General features: G+C 37.2%; 3 protein-coding genes across 5 annotated transcripts; 2 read left to right on the top strand and 1 right to left on the bottom strand.

Annotated features, from left to right (window-relative positions):
- Nucleotides 1-22,812, top strand: LOC112560330 (keratin-associated protein 19-2-like). 3 transcript variants are annotated; one of them, XM_025232122.1, is made up of 3 exons: nucleotides 1-137; nucleotides 560-664; nucleotides 1,296-1,550. In XM_025232122.1, exons 1-3 carry the CDS (start codon nucleotides 135-137, stop codon nucleotides 1,488-1,490), a joined length of 303 nt encoding a protein of 100 aa, XP_025087907.1. In that variant the 5' UTR covers nucleotides 1-134; the 3' UTR covers nucleotides 1,491-1,550. The 3 variants fall into 3 exon arrangements, with proteins under 3 accessions (XP_025087907.1, XP_025087909.1, XP_025087908.1); XM_025232124.1 differs by lacking the exons at nucleotides 560-664; nucleotides 1,296-1,550 and adding exons at nucleotides 22,254-22,367; nucleotides 22,589-22,812 and having other exon boundaries at nucleotides 104-137; XM_025232123.1 differs by lacking the exons at nucleotides 1-137; nucleotides 560-664; nucleotides 1,296-1,550 and adding exons at nucleotides 21,641-21,800; nucleotides 22,254-22,367; nucleotides 22,589-22,812.
- Nucleotides 5,723-7,238, top strand: LOC112560331 (keratin-associated protein 19-2-like). Its single transcript, XM_025232126.1, has 3 exons — nucleotides 5,723-5,856; nucleotides 6,297-6,401; nucleotides 6,988-7,238. The coding sequence occupies exons 1-3, from the start codon at nucleotides 5,854-5,856 to the stop codon at nucleotides 7,177-7,179; spliced, it is 300 nt and encodes a 99-aa protein (XP_025087911.1). The 5' UTR covers nucleotides 5,723-5,853; the 3' UTR covers nucleotides 7,180-7,238.
- LOC112560332 (keratin-associated protein 19-2-like) lies at nucleotides 15,930-17,743 on the bottom strand. Its single transcript, XM_025232127.1, has 3 exons — nucleotides 17,602-17,743; nucleotides 17,040-17,153; nucleotides 15,930-16,258 (listed from the first exon to the last, which is right to left on the bottom strand). Exons 1-3 carry the CDS (start codon nucleotides 17,602-17,604, stop codon nucleotides 16,094-16,096), a joined length of 282 nt encoding a protein of 93 aa, XP_025087912.1. The 5' UTR covers nucleotides 17,605-17,743; the 3' UTR covers nucleotides 15,930-16,093.
- Nucleotides 22,813-24,599: the final 1,787 nt, after the last annotated feature.

Genomic DNA, 24,599 nt, shown 5'->3' with positions numbered 1-24,599 from the left:
ATGGCCACAAGAACCATAAACATGAAATCTTATTACCTCAAAATCTTGTATTTAAGAACCTGCATCTCTCTTCTTCATCACCCCGTCTCTGCCGAGCTTTCTCATCCGTTGTTTGATCAGCTCATAACTTCGACATGGTTCGTACTTTGTTCTTTTTTTTGTCTTTGTAATATTACAAAGAAACTTGGAAAGTCTACTCTGCGACATCTTGTTTCCAGTTCACTGTCACCACGCTGGGTTTTTTTTTTCTGAGTACTTTGGTCATCCTCACTTCACTGGATTTGAATGCACGTTCTTTATTTCTGTCAAATAATTCGTATTATGCTATTGTTACTATTAGAATGACAGCTACTAATATTTTAGTCATTTTCTTCTTCCCTTTCATCCAACCTCATCAGTTACTCTTATTTGCACAGTTAATGTAAATGTAACACTACACTGTATATTAAATGACTTTCACTTTAATTTTCTGTTTGTTGATAAATCATGTTTTTGCCGCTGTGATCGTAAACTATATGCAACACCTTTTGACTATTACAATCTGTCACTTATCTTACAGAAATCTGTCATCGCTCTTCTTCTCTGCGCCCTGGTGGCCAGCGCCATGGGAGGTTACCTCTTGGGAGGAGGTTATGGCGGTTACGGCGCAGGCCTTGGCGGCTTGGTGAGTTATGCTCTCTTTTTTTCATTCTTCCTTTCTTCTTTGAAACCTTCCTCCATGTCTTTTCTTGATGGTCAAGAGATTCTTTATTCTTTTCGCCATCTTAGAGGGCACTGGAGAATATATTAAGAATAACACGATTAGTAATATTATCTCACTCTATTCTTGCTAAGATCTCTCTACCAATTTAAAAATACTAACAACAACGATAATTATTATTATTATTGCATTTTCGTACGTTCTCTCATTATAAGCAAATCTTTCCACTTACTTCTTGCGTTTTTCTCTTTATTTATTACCAAAAATGTCTTTGACCGCCCACCATTGTCATTGATTATCATTTTCACACCAGTCTATCATCGTCTATCACAGTCACACAGCCTCTCTATCTCACTCGTCATTTCTCACTCATTTCTAACATTAATGCAGTTGACTAGTTTTGATAAAACCCTTTTCTTGGTGGATTAAATGTATTGGAAGTTTACTACATGTTTAATGGATAAGAGGCTATGATACTTTTAGATAAATCCTAAATTTACTACCTTTGAGGGCTCGATACAATCATTTCAGTACATTGAACTTGAAAGTATTCGTGTATCGGTCTTTATTTTTTACATTTTATCTTTTGTTTCAGGGTGGTGTTGGCTACGGCGTCGGCTATGGAGGTTATGGCGGTCTTGGCTACGGAGCTGGTTATGGCGGTCTTGGCTACGGCGGCTATGGCGGCCTTGGCTACGGAGCCGGCTATGGCGGCCGAGGCTACGGAGCCGGTTATGGCTACGGACCTGGCTACGGCTATGGCGGCTATGGCTATGGCAAGAGGGGTTAAAATGTTTGAAATGCGGTTGCCTATCCACTCTGATTAAATAAATACGGTGATCTGACGATCTTCCTTGTTTGCATTGTCTGTTTATTGCAAATGATAGCACGGATTTTACTTGGTCGTTATTATTACGTAAAAAACGGAAGGCAAAGAATAGTCTGTATTCACCATTCCTCCTATTGTTCCTCTCTTTCTGTGTTCACTATGCTATAAACGCACTTTTTCTGAGTTAAACTAGGAACTCGGTGTTTTTGCCAACAGCTTGTCGCGGTATTTTTTTGTATGGGTTAGCTACTAGCTTTCAGAGTCTCTGTAACATCAATCTTCGTTCATGTTACCACATATCCTCTATCACGTATCGTGCATTTCTGTTGTCTTTACCTTAACTTGTTAACAAAATGTCAATTTTTTAAAATATAATTTTGAAAGCAATTATCACATTTTGAATTAGTCTCCACATTAAAAACTATATATTTTATGAAGCATTACAATTACCTATCAGCTCCATAATTTCTTAAATTATTTTCTGAGCCACACTTTGTATCACTATTTTTCATCGGCACGAGATTCAGTATAACAGTCTATAGAAGTTCATCCTGGACTCAGTTTGCCGCACTGAGCTGATTGGCAATGAGAAGGACAACAGCAAGAACAAAAATAAAATAATGATCAAGAATAACAATAAGAAGAATATTAATGAGAACAGAACATTAAAAATAAAAACAAAAAGTAGAAGAATAGCCTTACCAGGAAGCGCAAGAACAACGAAAAAGTAGTCTGCTTTGTCGAGACCATTTTGTGATGACCACAGTTTATAGAAAACTATCCCTGTGTCCAGAATTTGGGACAAATGCATTTCACTTTCTTTTCCATTTGAGTAGAAAAAACAATCTTTTAGATAATTTTTTTCTTAGTGTAGTCCAAAACGATCATGAGAGACGTATCTATACTTAACTTACCAATGATTTCCTTTCTTACATAGTACGTATCGATGTAAGGTATTCAGAGGAGATAAAGAGGAAGAAAATGGGCGACAGTGATTCTGAGACTAATGTATCTTTACATGTTAAATAGAAAGTACAAAAGATACAAGGAGCACAAGAGTACTGCTTAACAGAACACACTCTCAGCTTCAAAACTCTATTTTTTGACATAGTCACCACCCTTGGCTATACATTTTCGTCAACGATGAGTAAGATCCTGCATGCCGCTATTGTAAAAATCGCCATCATACGGCGTCGTAGCTAGGAAATACTTGTCCACGGAGTTCTTTCCTCAGTTCAAACAGATGGTAGTCATAAAGTGCCAGATCTTGAGCTTAATGTAGTCTTAGTAAGAGCAGACAACTCTTTTAAAAAGGAAAACAAATGGACCAAGGTGGTTCTGAGACTGATGTCTCTTTAAGTGTTCCTAAAAACTACAGCAAAACTTTCCTTGTCTTTCACGCAACGTTCGTCGCATTATTACCACAATAATATTACCAAGTATTCTTAATACTAATTTGTAAGATATTACATGTCTGGTTTCTATAAACGTTCAGTACCCATCGATGAATTTCAACGGCTGCAATTTTTTCCCGCCTGGAAAAATTCAGTTACACACCATTACTTCATTCCCACTTCCATGTCAGACTGCCACTCTGTTGCCATTTGTCACCAGGAAACAAAACATGACTGGAAAAGAGATGAAAACTACATTTCTATTTCGCAAATTAATTATTCCAATAGCTGTTTATAGACTGCATTAGTTGAATAACCATTCATGATCTACATAACTTAATACAGGACGAAATTAACTGTCATAAGGTGCAGCGTTTGACTGATTCTTGATGATTATGTTTTAGTTTCTCAATTGCAAAATATTACATCAGTTTATATATTTACATTGCACGTATCACAAATAAAAGTATATAACAAATGTATTATAGATCAGAAGGCACATAATTACTAAGCAACTTAGTTTGAATATATAAAAATATGAAACTGCTATTATGTTTTCATATCTAACAAAGTACTTAGCTGTATATACACACATACAAAGTAAATATATATATATAATTATCTAAAAAGGCTAGTCGGTTGTCATATGTAAGTGACAAGTTGCATATAGGACAGACGTTTTTTTGCAATTATATTATAATTTGATGTAATTAGGGATGGCTGTTGAAATCTGAATCACTAGATGTATGATTTACCAAGAAATAAAATTAAATAAAACATCGCATCTGTCTTGAAATTATCAATACATTACAAATAGTTTTTCCAATAGATTTAACGTGTTCAATGACTTTTCGATACTTCAAAGACAGTCTGTCATCCTTTAAAGTTAATTCTGTATTATCTGCATATTGTACTACTTTACTTTCAGTAGTGACGAATTTTGTTATTCTTTTTCTTATACAAGTTACAATTCCTATATATACAATGACTAAATCAGGCAAAATAGGATCCCTTTTCGCATTCTCTTCTAATTTAAAACCACGCTGATAATGTGCCATTAACTGACATAGTCAGGGCTTCTGCTAAGGCTAAATTCTTTGGGGTCCCAGGGACCCCTTCTTTAGATTTTTAAGGGGTCCCTGTTCTTCGCCCAAATTTGAAGGGGACCCCATTGACGAAAATTGAAGGCGTCCTCCGATCTTTTAATGCGTACTGTACGCAATTTTTTGCGTAAGCAGAAGCCCTGATAGTAGATTTTTATATATGTATGAAAAGTGGGAATCAGTTTATTAAGCTAAGTAATGAAACTAACAAAATGCAAGACATAAATCATAATGCACCAGCTAATTCTGTCAAATGCATTATTTGAATTTATGGCAAACCAGAAAACGAGTTTTGTATTAGTATTCAAGTATTGAATAGAATCATATATCAGCCTTATATTATCCCCAATGTATCTCCGAAGGGTAAAATTGGATTGATCTTCATGGATGAATAGTAAAACTTGTCTCATTCTATTTGCAGTGCTACAATGTTTTATGCAACATTTAATAATGTGACAGGGCTCCAGTTCTTAAAATTGGTATTTGGAATACACATTATTACACGTTCCTTCTGCGAAGGAGATTATTCTCCTTTAATAAAACCTTCATTCAGAGATATAAAAATAAAAGGACCAAGTAGTTTCCAGAAAATCTTAAAAATCTCCCCGGTAAATCCATTACTATCTAGGCTTTTCCCCATTCCACACATTTTTAACAACTTGACCCGTTTCTTGTAAAGGGGTAATTACTTCTAGTAGTCAAGTTAAAGCCCTGGAAAGCTCTTCCAGGTATACGTTGGAAAAAAAACCTCGCACTTCAGTTCTTATTTCTTCAGGTTTTCTAATGCTTTTTCCATTTTGTTTATGTAGTATTCTCACCTGTTACTTATCTTATTAAGTTTTCTAACGAAGATAATTATCAACTGATTTTCTTTTCTTCTAATATCCACCTTGCCCTAAAGTGGAACAATGTATCCCTGGTTCTCTTTTCTCTTCAGGTGATGAGGTGATTTCTGTTCTTTTTAAGTTAAATAATCTCCTCTTCCTTCTATTTACTTTCCAGCTATTTATTCATTTTCATAAATTTTCTTTTTCTTTATTTCTTTTCTTTTTCACTTACATAAGCCATTGTTTTCATTCAAATTTTCATTAGCAATGTCCACACATGTCTGGTGACATACAACAAGCTGTGATTCCAGTGAAGAAATATTTTACTAAATTATTTCCATCATATTGGAGGGTTGACTACTCTTCTGTAACTACTCTTAAAAGCAATATTTGTTTGAGTTAAGAAATTTTTGTTCTTTAAATAAGGAGTTTAATTTCTATAGGTTAGATATAATTTCCATCAATGGATACAGAAAAATATGCAAGATGGTCGTCGGCTAACAAAACCTCAGTATATCAGTTTCCTCCGTTTACATTATGACTGACTTCTGGTACTTAAATCCGACAATGAATAAATGAACAAAGAAAGCAATAATAGGACGAAATACTTTTACTCTCACTAACGTGGATTCATGCACGACATACGTAAAAGTATCCACGTGAAACAGCTAACATTATCTCGTCCAAGACAAGCCTAGCCCCGTGACGGCTTCAGTTCTGTGCCCTACTGCCTGATGGCCCTTCCCTTACTTCTAAATATTAAGTTTCTCGTAAAAGTCAAATATTATGACACTGGAGCGATAAAGAAACTCCATCATACAGTGTCAAGCTGGTTATGTATTCTATGAGCGGATATAGCAATGTTTATGGCCACAAGAACCATAAACATTAAACCTTATTACCTCAAAATCTTGTATTTAAGAGCCTGCATCAGTCTTCTTCATCACACCGTCTCTGCCGAGCTTTCTCGTCCGTTCTTTGATCAACGCATAACTCCGACATGGTACGTTCTTCGTTCTTTCTTTGTCTTTGTAGCCCTACAAAGAAACTTAGACGAGCAGGTGGAAAGTCGAGACTGCATCTTGTTTCCAATTCACTGTGACCATGCTACTTTTTAAAAAAAAGTAGTTTGCTTATCCTCTCGTCATTCTAATTCCGGATTTAAAGCATAAGTGCACAACAACTAATTTTTATACAAGAAGTGCTCATTTTCTGTAAAATGATTCGTATTATTTTTTTGTTAAACGGTAAGCAATATTCTAGTCCTTTACTCCTTCATTTGCACCCAACCTCGTCGATCGCTCTAGTTTGTCACTGTAAATGTCCTGCTCTACATGTGAAACAGATGTCAGTCTTTTGTTACGATTTTTAAATAGTTCTTTTATGCAACTGTGATCTGTACATGACTCTCCTTGATCTTACAAACTGTCACTCATTTTGCAGAAGACTGTCATCGCTCTTCTTCTCTGCGCCCTGGTGGCCAGCGCCATGGGAGGTAACCTCTTGGGAGGTTATGGCTATGGTTACGGTTTAGGCCTTGGCGGCTTGGTGAGTTATGCTCTCTTCTCTTTTTTAAAATCACCCTTCGGGTCTTTTCTGGATTCTAACACTATAGGGCAATGGAGAATGTAATAAGAATTACACGATTTGTAATATTATTTCTATATTTTTTTGTTTAGATCTTTCTACTTATTTTAATTACTAACATCAATTGTTATTATTGCATTTTCAAACCTTCTATCATTATAAGCGAGTCTTACTTTCTCATTTTCTCTGTCTTTCTTTAGATTTTTCTATTATTTATTACCAACAGTTTCTTTCATGATCCAACACCTTCCCTAATTATCATCTTTATACCAGTTTCGCATCGTCTATCACAGTCACACAGCCTCTCTTTCTCACTCATTTCTAACAATAGTAATGCAGTTTTCTTGGTTTGATAAAACGTTTTCTTGGTGGAATAAAGGTGTTGGAACTTTCCTACATGAGCTTGGTTAATATAGTAGGAGCGTATGATATTTTTTAGTTAAATAATAAATTTACTACCTTGGATGGCACAATACAATTATTTCAATATTTTGAACCTGCAAGTACTCGTGTATCTCTTTTTTTCACACATTATCTTCTATTTTAGGGTGGTGCTGGCTACGGCGGTCTTGGCTACGGAGCCGGCTATGGCGGTCTTGGCTACGGAGCCGGCTATGGCGGTCTTGGCTACGGAGCCGGTTATGGTGGTCTTGGCTACGGAGCCGGTTATGGCGGACTTGGCTACGGAGCCGGTTATGGCGGCGTTGGCTATGGCGTCGGTGTCGGCAAAAGGGGTTAAAATGTCGGAAAGGAGTTGTCTATCCACTCTGATTTAATAAATACGCGGTGATCAGATAATCTTCATTGTTTGCATTGTTTGTTTATTAAGAATGATTGCACAGCTTTTATTGGTCGTTATTATTACGAGAAAAAAAGAAAACAAAGGATAATCTGTACTCCTCCCCCATTGCCCCTTGTTCTATCTATGAAGTAGACTATTAACTTACTCTCTTTTAAATTATTTGATAATTATTAAGGATCTGCATAGCTTCTTACATAATGGAATTAACTGTCATAAGGTGCTGCGTTAGATGCATTTTTCATTATCTTTTCGGGAGGTGACCGTGCAACCACGATATAGGGATATGGAGAACAAAATTAAAATTTCACATACAATACAATGCCATCAAATATTAACAAACATTCTCTGTATTAACATCTATCCCTGTTTACATTTGCTGTCTTATTTCAAATATTACAATAAATATTTTTAGTGTCATGCCTTCTATCATCGTAATTAAGTAATCTAATTTTTCTTCTCTTTCAAACTCTTCTTTTTTGTTTCTTACCAGCATGGCCTTATATAATTTACCACTAATGACTTGATTAGTTATCATCTTCCCATTAGTGTCACATCTTATGTTACAGTCATAAACTCTTTCTCCCTCGTACTTTCTATTCCTCACTCATTTCTAACAGTAGTAATGAAGGTTCATGAAACGATTTTACTTTTGAGAGATAAAAGCTTTTGGAATTAAATATAATAGGATGGTATAGCATTTTAAGTTCAATCATCAACCTCTTTAACCTTAAAGTGCACAATCAAATGTTTTCAATACACCTAACCTGCAAGCACACTTCTACATTTCCTTTGAAACACTCACCTGTGGTACTTAAATTTATCTGATTAGCCAACGGGCATTGAAGCCAAAGTCTTCAAGAATAGCTTCTGAAGGCCAGTTTTTTCTGCCTGTGGGATTCCTCAGTGTGTCAACAAAAGTATCCTACAGATGCTCCGATGGAGGTGATTAGCAACAAGAAGAAGATGTTACAAAACAGTATAAAGTATCCTGAACATACATACACTATTATAAATTGAAGAAAATAGTTTCAATACCATGTTTGTGCAGCCAGATGCATGATTAGTCTTTTTATGCTTTAACTCCTGAAATTCATTATTTCAAGAGAACATTATATATTGTACTTTATAGATTCTAAAAGACATGAAGTATGGGCGTTAAAACTAAATAAAATGCTGTTTTTAATGGCACTGACAACACTGGATACATAAAATAACAAGTAATACGAAACTGTCGCCGAAGCTTAAGAATGCTGTTGGCTAATGACCATGAATACCTGTAAATATGATATACATGTACTGATTGTACAAGTGTGAGTAAATGAGATATGGTTAGTGTGTGTGTGAGAGAGAGAGAGAGAATGAGAGAGAGAATGAGAGAGAGAATGAGAGAGAGAGAAGGAGAATAAAAATGATGTCGACATTATATGTATTGTGCTTACTGAAAAACTTATACGAATAGGTATTTCGAAAACCAAAACTGTTGAGTAAGCAAACGGAAGCTATGTCGATATAGTCTTAGTTAACAGCACCATTTAAAAATAGAAACTTTGTAAAGGTTTGTTTTATAAAGTAATTGTGCTTGCTACGGGAGCTTGCTGACATCACACAATAGCAAGTAATCGTTCCACTCAGTGTTGCCTCGAAATGACAACGCGGCGTTATAGATCTTAAAGGGATCAGGTCAGGTCAGGTCAGTCCCATGCCCGGTCCGGGCGTAGGGGGGACCGTCCGGCAGCAGCAACAGACAGAATTTTCCACCCGGTCCTGTCTTGAGCAGATGAGAGCAGGTCTGGCATCTCGCGTTCGGTCCATTCTTTAATGTTGGTGACCCAGCTTTTCCTCGGACGACCACGACGACGGCTCCCTTCGAGGGTTCCTTGTAGGATCGTCTTGGACAGGGTGTTGTGGCGGGTGACGTGACCGAACCAGGCGAGCTTGCGCCGCTTCACTGTTGCCAGAAGGGGCTCATGTGGGCCCACGAGGGAGGTTACGGTGCTCCGTACGTATGCGTTGGTCTTGTGTTCGCGGTACGAGATGCGGAGCCTTAAAGGGATACTAAAGGGAAAATTAAACTGCTTAGAAACTCGTAAATAGTAGGATCAATTGGAATCTCGTCTATTTTCATGTCTGTTCATGTGAAAAAAGTTGAAGGTTTGTAGTAGAATGTTGCGGTTAAGAAGAGAAATTACACGGACTCTTTCGTCTGCTTCGACGAAATCTCGTTCTCGGTCACGTGACCTTATGACGTTTCAGTAGGATTGTTTACATGTGAGACCGAACCATGCCTGCACCCGATTGCCACGAAAAAATGGGAAAAGATTCGACATTGTCATCATTTTCCGAAAGACAGATCGAGCCTTACAAAAAGAGTGTGTCATACAATAACAAGGCTCGATGCACACGTTTGGGAGCCCAGAGAGTGGAGGTGTTGTGCAAGCATTTTGTTGACGATCAGTGCTTTACTAGCCGGACCCGAAATGTCCGAACAGTTAGATTTGGCCTTCAAGGCACAGCTTCTGCAGATGCAATTCCGACCATTTTTCAACACAATGAAATTTCTCGAAAAAGAATGAAGGATCTATCTGACAGACGAGTTCACTTGCCAAACGACTACAGCATAAACAGGTCAGTGTCAGTGCTATGTACTGTTACTGTGTTTACAAAAATGCACTTTTCATTATTGGTAGATAACATTACAATATACATATATCAAAGACTGTATATATCTATAAAACAATAAACGTGTTATGTGGTACTTATAATAAGCGTGTTTCAATAGGTAAAAATTCATAGTACATGCATAAGAAAAGAAAAATGTCAGCATCAAACTGAAAGTGTAAAAGAAATGATTGTTGAAATCCTGTCACTTGTTACATTATTTTTTTAAAAATCATTGTTTGCTTTTATAAAATGAAATATTTTTAAATTCATATTTTTGAAAAGACAGCCTATTTGTTTATGAAATCTAAAAACAATGAAATTCATGTGAAAGGTATTTCCTACATAATGAGCTTATCAACAATAGTAGTGAAATCTATGTGCAGTACACTGCGGAAGTTAGAATTGATATTTCAACATTTGAAAATATGAGTAATATTAATGATTGTGTTTTATGTTGGATACTGTAAAGAATTAAAAATAATAATAGCTTGATCACATGGTATAATCATACATGTTTTATTATTGTTTTAATGTTTTGTGGAATGATTACTTTATAAAACTTTAATGTTCAGACTGTAACAAGTCAGTCACAACAAACAGTTCAACTGTGCTTAAATAAAGAGGTCCAGACCCAGATCTCAGCTCCAATCCTGAAAGGTAATGGCCACTTTTTAGTTCTTTTCTCTATTACTCATCTCTTTTATCTAAAATTGGCATGAATTCACAAACTGTGCCAGATATTTTCTTCTTATAAGGATATTCAAGGCCAAAAATATGTGCAGTTTTAAACACTTAGATAAAAAAATAATTTTATATGGCTTTGTAAAATTTTTATGTGGATAAATTTTTTTCATAATGAAATGAAAAAGAAGGAAATTGTGTCTATAAATGTCTGCTAGGTGTGATCCTGATATTGATATGGGAGTCAGAAAATGAAAATGACAGCTCATAGTGGAATAATTCAGCAGTCGAGGAGCACCAGTAAACAAAATTTATATTGCAGTTACTAACAAACAGTCAGTACTTGATAGTTTATATCAGAAACATGCTAGCACAAGAATTTAAGCTGATATTTAGCTATAAAAATGATTTATGGTTTTAACTATGATTTTAGTCTCGATATTTGTCTCTAGGAATTCTCAGAAAGATGAACTGGGCACAAATCCCTTCCTGGAAAGAAAATTTATCATTCACGAAAAGAAGTTGGAGGAGCTGCTGAGTGTCTGCAAGCAGTGTAGCAACCCCTCTATCACAACTATAGATGAGTGTCACATAGAAGTCAAATTTATAACCATATGCCAAGACAGCTCCTGTGGCCATCATTACTCCTGGACATCACAGCCACACTCTTTTAGGCTTCCTAAATGTTCAACCTTTGACAAGTACACAAACACACATGTGTCTCAAATTGTCCACTTGGTTTATTGGAATCCATAACTGTGCAAGAATTAAGAAAATTATGACAAAATACATTGTTGAAACTGTTTTAAATGCTTACAGAGCAATCAAATGAAAAATTCACATGCAGTGGAACTTGAGGAAATAAAAAGATTAAGCCACATGTCTGCATATTATGTGAAAGAAAGAAATCAGTTCTCACACAGTTTTCTTTGCATTGTTATTAGTTTGTAAGAAAATAAAGAATGAAAGGTAAATTCAGCACCAAGTATTTCAGAAATGATGTTTGTAAAATAAAATGCCAGATGCATGCAAGATTTGTTTTGGACATAAAGATAAAAGTGTGTCCCATACCTGAGTTTGAACAAATAAAAAGAAATTAATGTTAACAAAGGGAAGATTTTTATTTTACAATTCATGTCAGATACATGATGCATCTGATATGAAGTGTGTCCAATAACTGGATTTGGATAAATGTAACAATTTTCATGATGTATAGGGAACATTTTCTTGACAATTCACTTTTAAGCTTTTACTCTCTACATTTTTTTATGCTTCAACATTTGTTGTGGCCATTCCTCACAATGCTCACAAATGCACCAGTCTGAAACTGTGATAAATGAATCTATGTAAATACACATTTAAACAACAAACATATAAGTTAAAAGCACAGGCATAATAACATATAAAGCAAACGTCTCTGCTTGAATTCTATCCATCGTTGTTATAAAGTAAGTCATTAGTGTAATTATTCAAACTATATCCCCCAAAAAAGGCTGCAAATAGTATTATATTAAAGTCTGTTTAAAATATTTAAATACAGATATTTCAAACTATTAATTTTTTAAACTATCCTTAGGAAAGTTCACTTAAAACCCAAATTATCATATACAATGTGAATATTCCGGTGTGTGTGAGGAAATAATTAGCATACCAAATGTAATTTTATTTTTTAAATACACTACGAAGTGAATTCGTCAACAACAATGCCAGTGTAAAGAGTTTGAGTGCATTATGTTTATTTAAAGTGCTTGAAGGTAAAGCATGCGTTCACTTTCTGTTCCGTGCACACAGTATGACTTACTTCTATAGTCCTACCAGAGATCTGTCCCTACAGATCTCTGGTCCTACGTACCTGCTTTGTGCTTCGACTGCTGCAACATTTTCCTCGTCCTCCGAGGATGTGCAGTCGATTGTGAGCTGATGCAAGTGGTTCAAATTGGTAAAATTGAACATTATTCATGGCCATCTCAATAGTTAATGACTTTGGAGATCACAAATCCAACTAAGAGACACCACCGATCACTATCCTAGCAATGACCACAGACACTTCCTGTCGTTTGTGACGTCACAAAAGACTCGTCTGCTTGACTCATCTCGGGAAGCTATCGTAGTTACTCGGCGGAAGGACACAAGGGTCGATTTCACTGGATTTTTTCGATTTTTATAAACATCGGCAACCGAAATAGTGCTAATAAGTGGTAATTAAGTGAGAAACGAATCCTTTATTTCTCCTGTATCGCTCTCGTGCTCTGTAATTCTAACTAAATCTATTTTTGAAACGTTTGACTGTCGCCACAGCCTTATCACTACCCTTTAGTATCCCTTTAAAGGGTTATTCATGGCTTGACGACGGTCAAACGTTTCAAAAATATATTTAGTCACAATTACAGAGCACGAGAGTAATACAGGAGAACTAAATGATTCGTTTCTCACTTAATTACCACTTATTAGCACTATTTCGGTTGCCGATGTTTATAAAAATTGAAAAAATCCAGTGAAATCGACCTTTGTGTCCTTCCGCCGAGTAATCACGATATCTTCCCGAGATGATCAAGCAGACGAGTCTCCTTATGACATCAGTCTCCTTATGACATCAGTCTCCTTTTGACGTCAGTCTCCTTATGACATCAGTCTCTGACATGAAGTGTCTGTGGTCATTGGGAAGATTTTGCGTTGGATTAGTGATATCCAAACTAATATACAATCAAGATTGCTTGGAGCATAATACGTCCCACTCTTTGGGCTTCCAAAGCTTTTTCGTACTGGGATCGAGTCTTTCTATTGGTATGACCCACTCGTTTTGTATCGCCTTGTCTTTAGGAAACTGATGAAAAGAAACTTTTGACTCTTTTCCCATCTTTTCGTGGCAATCGGGTGCAGCACATTCTCGAGGCATGGTTCTCACTATGGAAACCACATGTCATAGGGTCATGTGACGGAGAACGAGACTTCGTGGAAGCAAAAATAGTCCCGTGTAATTTCTCTTATTAAACACAACATTCTACTAAAAACCTTCAACGTTTTCCACATGAACACACATATAAATAGACGAGATTCAAATTGATCCTACTCTTTACGCGATTCTAAGCAGTTTTATTTTGCCTTTAGAATCCCTTTAAATGTGGCTTGAAAATAAAACTATTTTCTTGCATGGTTCTTTGTATAATCGATATTGTTTATACTTTTCATGCAAGCTGGCAAAATGTTGCAAGTGGAATCTTTAAATTGAGCAGACAATCTTTATGGAAACGAAGCAGACGCTTATAAGCATCAGCGATCCTATCTGGATACGAGATTAAGCCACGTGAACCAGACAGCCAATCAGAAAATTCATATATTACCCGTATATAATTTTCTTCCGAGAAAAGAAAATTCGCATCTCGTTAAATTATTGTGAATGTGACTGTTATTCTTGATCATTATTTTATTTGTTCGTGTTCTTCTCGCTCTCCTTCTCTTATTGCCATGTCAATGATGTGTTAAAAAATTATCCTTCGATAACTTCCTACAAACCAAAACCAGGACACACTACTGTAGACTGCTGACTATCTTGCAGACGAAAAGTAACGATACAAAGAGTAAAAAAGAAATAATGAACTGGCAAGTAGTTATATAACTCCGTAATATATAATTCAGAATATAACAAATGACAAATGCTTTCAAGTTGAGAGTAGGACAAAAGAAATGCACAAGGGATAGATGACGGGCGATGACAGAAACGTTGACGTGGGTACTTTCCGATGTTATAGAGATAGCAAAAGCAAGTAAGGCATATGAGTGGAGCCTGTCAGAAAACTCGTGAAAGAAGTTGTTTGAAAAACACGATTTCTTCGTTTAACGCAGTGTCACGCACATGAGCGGAACGAGGGTCTTGTATCTCTCTCGGTGCTACTCAAACCAAAACTGCTACCTCATGATTTGTCGTTTCTTGGGATTCTGTCACTAATTATCAGACTGAAATACAACAAAAGTATGCTCGTCTATAAAATACTCACAAGAAAAATGTCCCCTTTACTCTCTTTTCCGTTTACTAAAGCAAATTCTGCGGTGCTAATAAATATTATTTTATTGGACACTCACTTTGATTAATGAGAAGGTTGAGCCTGCTTGCTGTTGCATAGAGAAGCGAACCTGTGTGCGATGTTCGTACCCACTGCTATTCGCAGCTCAGCCTCTGCGTCCACACGATTTCTGTATTGAGACTTCAGTGCTGCCAATGCTGAAAATCCTTGCTCACACATATACGAAGTTGAAAATGGCAGAAGAACTTTCATTGCTTTCGCAGAAAGCACCGTTGACGCTAATCCATAATTTTGGCACTGGTGTTGTTTGGAAGACCATTTTCAGGGATTGGTCACTCGAAAGGTCGATGAGCTGCTCTTCTTCCGTGGACAACCCGCTTGTGCTAGGATCAGCCAGAAATGGATTACGAATCCAATCCTATTTAGTCACATCAATTTCAGCGAAGTACTGCTGAAACCTTTCTTGCAGTCCGTTTAGATGGGCAATAATTACATTCTTCACCTGATCAAGATTCAAGTTGTCAGCCTTGCACTTACACAAGCACGGAAACATATCAAAAATATTTTCTTGGCGTATCTTTTACGTCCACAACGAAATTTTTCGGACGAAAGCATTCATCTTGTCAGTTGTTTGTAATACGGTGGTGTCTTTCCCTTGCAGAGAAGTATTCACAACGTTCAGCTTCTCAACTATGTCCGATAAATATGCCATTAGCAGCAGTCATCGGTCGTTCTTCAGCCCCCACCCCGCACTGTCTGGTCATGGCCTTCTGTCAGGGACCTAGAGTACTAGGACTGAGCACGTGCGAGGGCGAAAGGGTGTGAATGCTGGACGTTTCCTGAATGCGTGCCTTTTAGATGTTTTTTTTTTTAAAAAGAGAGAGGTGTGACTGGAGAGGGAGAGGGGAGTCAGCGATGAGAGATTGGGAGAGAGAGAGAGGGCAAAAGGCGAGAGGAGGGAGATTGGAGGCTTAATTGTTGAGAGAGGGATTGTGTTTTGAGTTTTGGAAGTGAGAAGTCACTGCATTGCCGAGACAGTGTACTTGAATAGGGAGAAGAGATTTGGAGTTTGATCGACCTCACCACTCGGTTACACAATCTAAGCTAATTTCACTAATACCGGTATAAGAAACTTTTAAAAAGGACCACCTTCGCGACCCCCTTGTACGCAGGTCTCGACCCCCCACAGGTTGAGAACCGCTGGGCTAGATGTAGAAAAGCATAACGTTTGCTTATTCTGTTACACTCATAAAAATTTTGTTATTTGTAGTTTCTCTCTCGCTCGCTCACTCGCACGCACATAGAGTACAGGTTCTCGGGTGATGTTGATTTTGAACACTTTATTTATAGTATTATAGCGACCATCTTTAAGCTGTGCTAACATTTGCTAAAAGGAGACGTACACAAATCAACAATGCAAGCAAAGTTCATCGGATCACCACGTATTTATTAATTCAGAGTGGATAGGCAACTGCTTTCAAAACAGTTTAACCCCTTTTGCCATAGCCGCCATAGCCATAGCCGCCATAGCCGAGGCCGCCATAGCCGAGACCGCCATAACCGGCTCCGTAGCCAAGACCGCCATATCCGGCTCCGTAGCCAAGACCGCCATAACCGGCTCCGTAGCCAAGACCGCCGTAGCCAGCACCACCCTGAAACAGAAGACGATGAAGTGCTTACAGTCTTCTCTAGTGGAACCAGCTTCTTTACAAAGTTTCTAGTTAGCACTGAAGATGTTTGAACATTATCGCTAAGACTTCATACTATTCAAGTTCGTGTTGGTTTAACAAGTGACTTCCAAACTACTTTAAGTATAGAAAATGATGATTAATCTTTAATATGTTTAATTACTGTATGCAGATGGAAACTTCAAATAAGCTCCAGAAATCCTTAGACTATGTTAAAACTCTTATAATAACTGGAACTTGCCGATTAACTCGTAAGAAAACGAAATAGTGTCATTTTAGGATGAGAAAAAAGTTTAAAAATAATTAAAATAGTAATAAAAATGAAACAGAATTGACGTTTATTAAATTGGTTTAAAATGCAATTATAACAGTATGTTTATTCTAAATAAAAAAGACTTCTAGGTTACAGAATCAACAAGCATCTTTGCATTCTTACTTGTGTGTGTGTGTGTGAGAGGCATGGGGACTGACATTCGACTTATGCAAACTATTCTACTGCATTACTTCTGTTAGAAATGAGTGATGAATGGAGAGAGAAGAGAGTTTATTACTGTGATAGAGGTGTACCTATGTGAAGAGGATTATTAATGATGATGGTGGATGATGGTGGATAACGAGAGAAATTGTTGGTAATGAATAAGAAAGAAAATTATGTTCATCTTCTTCCTATTCACCCCCAGTTAAGCAATTTTGAACCAACGAAAAGAAAAGATAGGAAAAAATAGAAATAGAAAATAGAACTCACCAAGCCGCCAAGGCCGACGCCATAACCGCCGTAACCGCCATAACCTCCTCCCAAGAGGTAACCTCCCATGGCGCTGGCCACCAGGGCGCAGAGAAGAAGAGCGATGACAGTCTTCTGTAAAATAAGTGACAGACTGTGATGTCAAGGGGAGTCGTGTACAGATCACGATCACGAAGGTACAAACAGGCATGATCAACAAACAACGAACGACGGTGACAACCGTTTTGTATGCACGGTAATATGACATTCACAGTAACTGTACACATAAGAATAATTGACAAGAAAGAAAACAATGACTAGAATATTGTTTACTGTTGTCATTGTACTAGTAGTGACAACAATAATTCTAACCATTTGACAGATAAAAGAATGTTTACAGATTATGCCGTTGTGAAAATATTCATTTAAGTCCTGAACTATGATGAAGTACGGAAGACCCAAACAATTGCAAATAAAACATAGCGAGGTCACAGCGTAGCACAAACGAGATAGCTAGAACTTTTGCCTCTTCTTCACATTTCCTTCTAATGTTACAAAAACAAGAAAAGAACAAAGTACGAACCATGTCGAAGTTATGTGCTGATCAAAGAACGGAAGAGAAAGCTCGGCAGAGGACGGTGTGATGAAGAAGACTGATGCAGGTTCTTAAATACAAGATTTTGAGGTAATAAGATTTCATGTTTATGGTTCTTGTGGCCATAAACATTGCTATATCCGCTCATAGAATAAAAATCAAGCTTGACACTGTAGGGTTTAAATTTCTTTATCTCGGTAGTCTCGTAGAGAGTGTGTTTTACGAGAAAATTTACAAGTAAGAGAAGGGTTGCCAGGCAAGGGTGCAAAATGACCTAATCAGGCAGTCGTGTTGTAAGGTAGGAACATAAAATACTGATCGAGGTTTTGTCAAAAAAAAAAAATGCCACGAGTAAAATTGTTTTGCCATCATCATGCTTCATGAATATTTATGTACTACTGTTTTGTTTACTGACGATTTCCTCTATTTTACTCTCAGGTGTATTAATCTATAAATTTCTTTAAAAGAACACTTTAAACCTTATATTCGGACTTAACTTGTAACCACCTCGCCTTCACTGTTGCTGGCAACGAATAAATAAAAAGTGTGGCTTATTTTTATTAACTATACCATTAATCCTTACAATTGATTAGATACATAACGCATCATACATTCAACAATTATGTTTGAATACAAAAAGAAAATCAAACTTTTAGTTTTTAATTCAAATTTATTTGATTATCTTAGAATAGTAAAATAATAATTTAAAAATACATCTAACGCTGAAGTTGCGACAGTTATTTTAATGCTGTAATAAGTTATACACAACATTAATTCAGATTGTAAAGCGCACAAACAGTTATTAAAACAATAAATTGGTGGAACAGCCTATTAAAAAGAATAGTTCAAAATTCCATTCTACAACCTAAGGCTCATGCAGTTTACTTTTCGCAAGAGATCCTTTGAACAAAAGAAGAAAAATATTATTTCTGCAGACTGGAGTTACTCTTGCGTATTTGTTTCATATACTTCTTAGAAATTTGGTTTAATAATAACTTTGAATTCTCAGTCAAATAAATTTTACAACGATAATGAGAGAAATTATATTATGATGGTGATAAAACCTGTAAAGAGAGAGTGATTGATTGTCATTTTATATGGATTAAATGAGATGAAACAAAATTAATCAATAAACATCCTGAACTGTCTACTAAGCCAACTATAACTTAAAACGCGTGTCAGACTGTTAACAGTCTGTGCAATGAGTGTAGTGAGTTGTGGTAGCTCTCGTATTGTTTCGAGTACGAATGGTGTCTTGTGTCTGACGTCTTGTGTACGTCATTTGTTCCACGTCACGAAGCAGAAAATGACGTCATATGCAAGAAAAGCAGGTGCTGTAAAAAATGGCCAAGTGAGCGGGAAAACAACTGTCTTCGTCCGCCATCTTCTTTATAACTCTCTCAGTGACATTCCTCTGATCTTGTGCCTCTTCGATTTGATTCACCTGCAGATCTCTCCATCTTCATCGTCATCTGCGGGGGATCGTCTAGCGTTGTGTTGTGTGTGTGATACGTCGTGCGAATGAGAGGTAAGTGTACGTTCGTCTTATTACATATTGGGGGGACTCGAGAAGCAAACACTCAGGGTATTCCTGTAAGGATAACATCATCTGCAAACTATAAGATAATCGTTTGGGTGAGTTTTGGAAATAGTTGGATAATACATCTCTCACAAAAATAATGTCCTCTGTTAATTCATTAACACAGAGGTAGAAAAGTACAGACAAAAAGATTTTTCTCTTCTTCAAACAATATTGACACCAACAGTTTTCGGTCATCTTTTAGACAAAAGTACCTTAATAGCACACACATTAGAAAAATTTATACACATGCACAAATAAGCTAATAAAACCAAATAAATTTTACCAACGAAAGCTTTTTCCTTTGCTCAAACCTTGGAAATCCACGAAAAGATGATGTTGAATATTTGTATACCTGAACTGGACACCGAGCTGCACAGCGATGTCGACGATCATTTTGTTTTGTATTGTAGTAGTCGAGATGGTCGAAGAAAGCTACACGTAATCAATAGCCGTAATCAAATCGTAAGTGGGGTGAAGGTCACATGCATGCATGAGTCTATAAAATCGTCCATATCCGCTATTTCGGAGAATTAAAGTGCTATTCTATTGAAATGTATCAAAAATGCTGACAAAGACGGATATGTATTACCAGTATTACAACTTATTTTGTAGTTAAACCTATATCATTGCTGCTGCTGCATGACTTCTTAATGTATAAGAATTAATCGCTATTCCCTTACATACTATCATAAAAAAATAATTCAAACATAAGGATTATTGAAGTTTCACAACTTAGTCAACACAAATTGTTTATGTTTCTTGTGCGGCTGAGTCTGGGTCTGTTGATCATTGGTGCATCCACTGTGAACACTAACATCAATGTGGGCACATTTTTTGTACATTATTCTTTGCAGCATGAATATCTGGTTGTCTAGGGAAGAAATAAATGAGTACATGCCAGATGACTTCAGGGCTGCTTTTTCAAAGACAGTAGTGATTCTTTGAATGTATAAGATATACTTTGGGTGGTTGAATAGTTAGAGGTATGTGATGTTTGGATGTATTCAATTGTCCATACTCATGCATGCTTGTGGGTTTCTACACTTTGCATATGTCAAGAGTTCCTTTACAAGTAGGAGGTATGTATGTACTGAATATTCATGATTATTAATATAACTTCATTGTTGACCATGAACACAGAAAATTTTGCATTAGGAAAAGAAAATTTATTATATTCTCTCTCCTCTATAAACTTTTTGTTTCACTATGCCTTTTTAACAATAATTTTAGTCACAAGAAGATTTACACCTTCACTAATTTCAAGTGTGTGTGGAATTCCAGTTTTGGTGTAAGATATGTAACACCAAGATGTTGCTCGTCAACCATCGTTGTAGGGATTAGGCGCAACTGTCTGTGCCTATGTTAAAGGCCTGATGAGAAAAGACGATATCTTAAAATGCTGCTTTTCAGAAGACAGATTAATAAATCATTAAAAGTACTAAACCTAAAATACAGCTAAAAATTCAACTATAGTGAAAGAATCTCCCAGTACGTCAAATTCCAATAAAAATGACACATTTAATAAGCCCATCGACAAGCGTAGTGTCTCTAATATTGTCATATCATTTTGAAAAAAATCTATTTTTGTTGGAGTTACACAGCGATAAAACAACAAGCAAGTTTCGATCGAAGCCCTAACCAACAAACAACCACGCCACTATCATTACCAAAAATCTTCCGAATCCTATTTTCCACCTGTAGTTCATCTGTTTAACAAATTAGGAAGGAAGTATTCATATAGGAAGTCCCGCTCGACCTCTGAGTCACGCTTTTGTTTTCCTGTTACAGTGACATCGACAAACATCTGAAGGTCAGGGTAGCTCTTCGTGCTGAAACATGCAAAATCAGTCTCTCACAAATGGCTGAAGACTCAGGTGTTTATCAGGTAAGCCGTCGATTATCAATCCCGTTCTCTATTCCCCTCTTCCACTATATCCCCTTTTCGTCTTTTTGATGTTCATTTCTTTTGGATGTTTACCCATATTCTCGTTATGGGCAAAGAGCATACCCGAATCCCATGAAGACCTAAGCGTTTCATTAGCTTCATTATCGTCGTTACCACCACCGCCGCCACCGCCACCTTTCAAGCCACAGAAAACGGTCATTTAAACATCTCCTTATTGACAACGTACTTGAATAGACGGAAGAAACGTTCTATAATCGAGGCCGCAGACAAAGCCATATTAAGTAATAATGGACGTCGCAAGCTTTTGCTTCATGGAGAGTGAATTCGTTGTTCATTCATGAGGAGCAGCAGGCATGGTTATAAACGTAAAAATACCCATAAAAATACTGATTTCTAGCGTCTTCGTAGGCTGATTTGTACTCCTTTGAGGCTGGACACCCCCGCTGTAATCCATAAAATAGAAAATAAAACTCTCCAAATGCACGAGCGTCGACGGCCGAAGCTGGAAAGTCATGCAGTAATCGTTCTTTGTTTATTCTACGAGCGGATTTGAGGATGTTTATGTTCACATACGCCGTAAACATAAATTTGTTTTTCACTTCAGAATCTTGTATTTAAGCACATACAGCACTGCTCCTAAACACACCATCTCCGTCGAGCTTTCCGTTCACTCTGGGATCAACGCATAATTTCGACATGGTACGTGCTTCGTACTTTCATCGTCTTAGTTGCCTTAAAGAGTCCAATAATCTCGCTAAAGTTATCACAAGAGAAAGGGCAAAACTCTGATCTTCCTAGAGTTTAGACGTTTCTAGTTTCCCATTATCCTACCATTCTTTTTGTGGAAAATCTCTGTGTGAAAAATATATTGTGTCTTTGACGTGACTGTCGCTTTTGCCAGTTATATTATTTCCTTCATTATCGTGGACTTGCTGAGACATCGCCTCGTTTCGACTTCGCTTAAGATGAATGTTTCGATATTCAGATCTGTTCAGTTTTACTTAACACCCTGTCCTGAAACCGAGTAGCAGTCGCTAGGTCAGCTCTTTGTGTTTAAGTGACGGAAACAGAGAGAATTCACCCTCATTACCCTAGATTATTTATCTATATTCGTGTCCTCTTGACTGTCAGTATCTGTCACTCGTCTTGCAGAAGACTGTCATCGCTCTCCTTCTCTGCGCCCTGGTGGCTAGCGCCATGGGAGGTTACCTTCTTGGAGGACGTGGCGTTGGATATGGCGGTTACGGCTACCCATATGGCGGAATTGTAAGTTTCTTCTTCTTTTTTTGTGTTGTTGTCTCTTTTCTTTCATTTGTGTAATCTTGTTTCCTCCTGTTATCTCTTTCTTTATTTTATTTTCTTTCTTTTTTCGTCAATTTATCCGTCTGCATTTCTATAAACCTAAAACTGTTAAACTTCATGAAGGAAGAACCATACAACCGCCTAAGACGTACATAACCACAAGCTTTATCATATTATTCTTGCAGGGTTACGGAGGTGTTGGCTACGGTTTGGGCTATGGCGGCTATGGTGGCTATTATCCTGGCTACGGAGCCGGCTATGGCTATGGCGGCTATGGCGGTTATTATCCTGGCTACGGCGCTGGCTATGGTGCCGGCTACGGCTACGGCTACCCAAGAAAGGGTTAGAATGTTCGTTTTGGGTGCATCTAATATTGCTTCTCGTATCTAATAAAGACGTGGTGATCAAACAGCTATGGTTAATGTTATTTATTTGAACGCATGTGACCTGTCTATATATATTTTTATTATAAGCTTTTTTTGATGGCTTGGTGGGTACTGCAGAGCAGACCCTCCATAAAGGATCTCTTTAACTATATTTTTTTTAAAATCACACAAGAATTAAAAGGGTAAGAACTTCAAGTAAAATTATTTTACTAGCACAAAGCAAGAATCTTAAATTTCCCTATCTCGCCTGTTCAGAAGCTTTAGCTGCCTCGATAGTGACTGACGTCAGAATGGTGCATAACCGACACTGTGTTTTACGCTACACCGCGGGGGACTAAGGCGTGTCCGACAAATGAGACAGAAATTATAAGCTGTGGGTATCACAAAAGAAGGGAACATTTCTACACTGGCTTACAATTCCTAACTAATGAGTACATCTTGTGTGTTACTGAAATAAATATAGTATACTGCCCAAAGAAGCAGTCACGTGCGATCGACATTTTACACCAGAGTGTGCTATGTGTAATACATAATAAAATAAAAAATACAGTTTGGAAGAATACAAAAGTTATTGTGACTATAGGCCACCCACACCGTACTGACTCGTTAGCTTCGTGTCACTCTTCTGTCACAGAAGGAAACAGCCAAAACAATGAGCATTAACTTTTTCCTGCCTGCCACACATATCACCAATACCTTCCGTCCGCACCCTACACGCGACGGTTGCGTATAAAAGGAAATTATTCCACTTTACAAGAGTACAGAACCATACAAAACACAACTAACCAGTTAGTGGCAGTCTTCGTTGTTCCAATATAAAAAATACAAAAACAAATTGTATAGTTTTTGTTCCATTAGTAATACAAAACAATACTTTATGTTGTCCGTCACACAATACTTTACCACTCCTAACCATACTTCTATCTCTAATCTGCATAGAGAGGGCAAAAGAGCAATGCATGCATTTCATTCTCCAAAGTAACCGAGTAAAATAGACAATGGCGAACTACCTTAAATTGTGCAAATCTATTTCTATGACTATTTCTGAACACTAATTCTAAAATGAGCATAGGCCTGTCTTAAATAAATATCGCTTATAATATCCTCATACACTTTCACTGGCAGACATATTTTAGAATTGTTGTAGACCTCACAACGTAAACTGTTCTTCACAATTGTGTATCATTCCTTACAGGACACATCACTCCGTCTTTTCTAATCTTCTTTAGGAAGACCTCTTTCCCCACCTGTTGGAAAATTCACACAGAAACGAAACCGCTGGGAGATGTAGGACTTGACAGTCCAAGGGGTAAGGGGAAACATTCTGATGATGTCTTGCCTTATACCCGACTTTCACTCTTCTCACACCCACTCAGATGCTTCGCACGTTCGCACGATATCGCACTATTACTTACTCCCATTTGAGTGCGCAAACCAGTTGAAAACACAGTTACAGACAATGTTAAATTAGTATTATTATAGAGTTAACCAGATGAGCAGAATACGATACAACTATAATATAATTGTATACAGATTTCTTCAAAATTATGAAGGCCGTCTCTGACAAACAGGACGAATCAATAATAAAAATGTGAGGTATACATAAACTGTATTCCTTTCCTTTATAAACCACAGTTCACTAGCTTTCGTTAGACACAATGCACACATCCCAGGGACGAAGACTGCAGCTCCATATACGGACGAAGAAATGGCAGTGTCGCTCGGGACTGACCCCTTGACGGACAGTGGTCATACTTCACTGCTTCTTTGCTTGTAGTCCGGGAGGAGCGGTAATATAATATAAATTCGT

The sequence above is a fragment of the Pomacea canaliculata genome, linkage group LG3 (assembly GCF_003073045.1).
Source record: "Pomacea canaliculata isolate SZHN2017 linkage group LG3, ASM307304v1, whole genome shotgun sequence".
Taxonomy (NCBI): Eukaryota; Metazoa; Mollusca; class Gastropoda; order Architaenioglossa; family Ampullariidae; genus Pomacea; species Pomacea canaliculata.
Note: the sequence above shows the minus strand (reverse complement) of the source record. Positions and strands in the feature narration are given on the sequence as shown.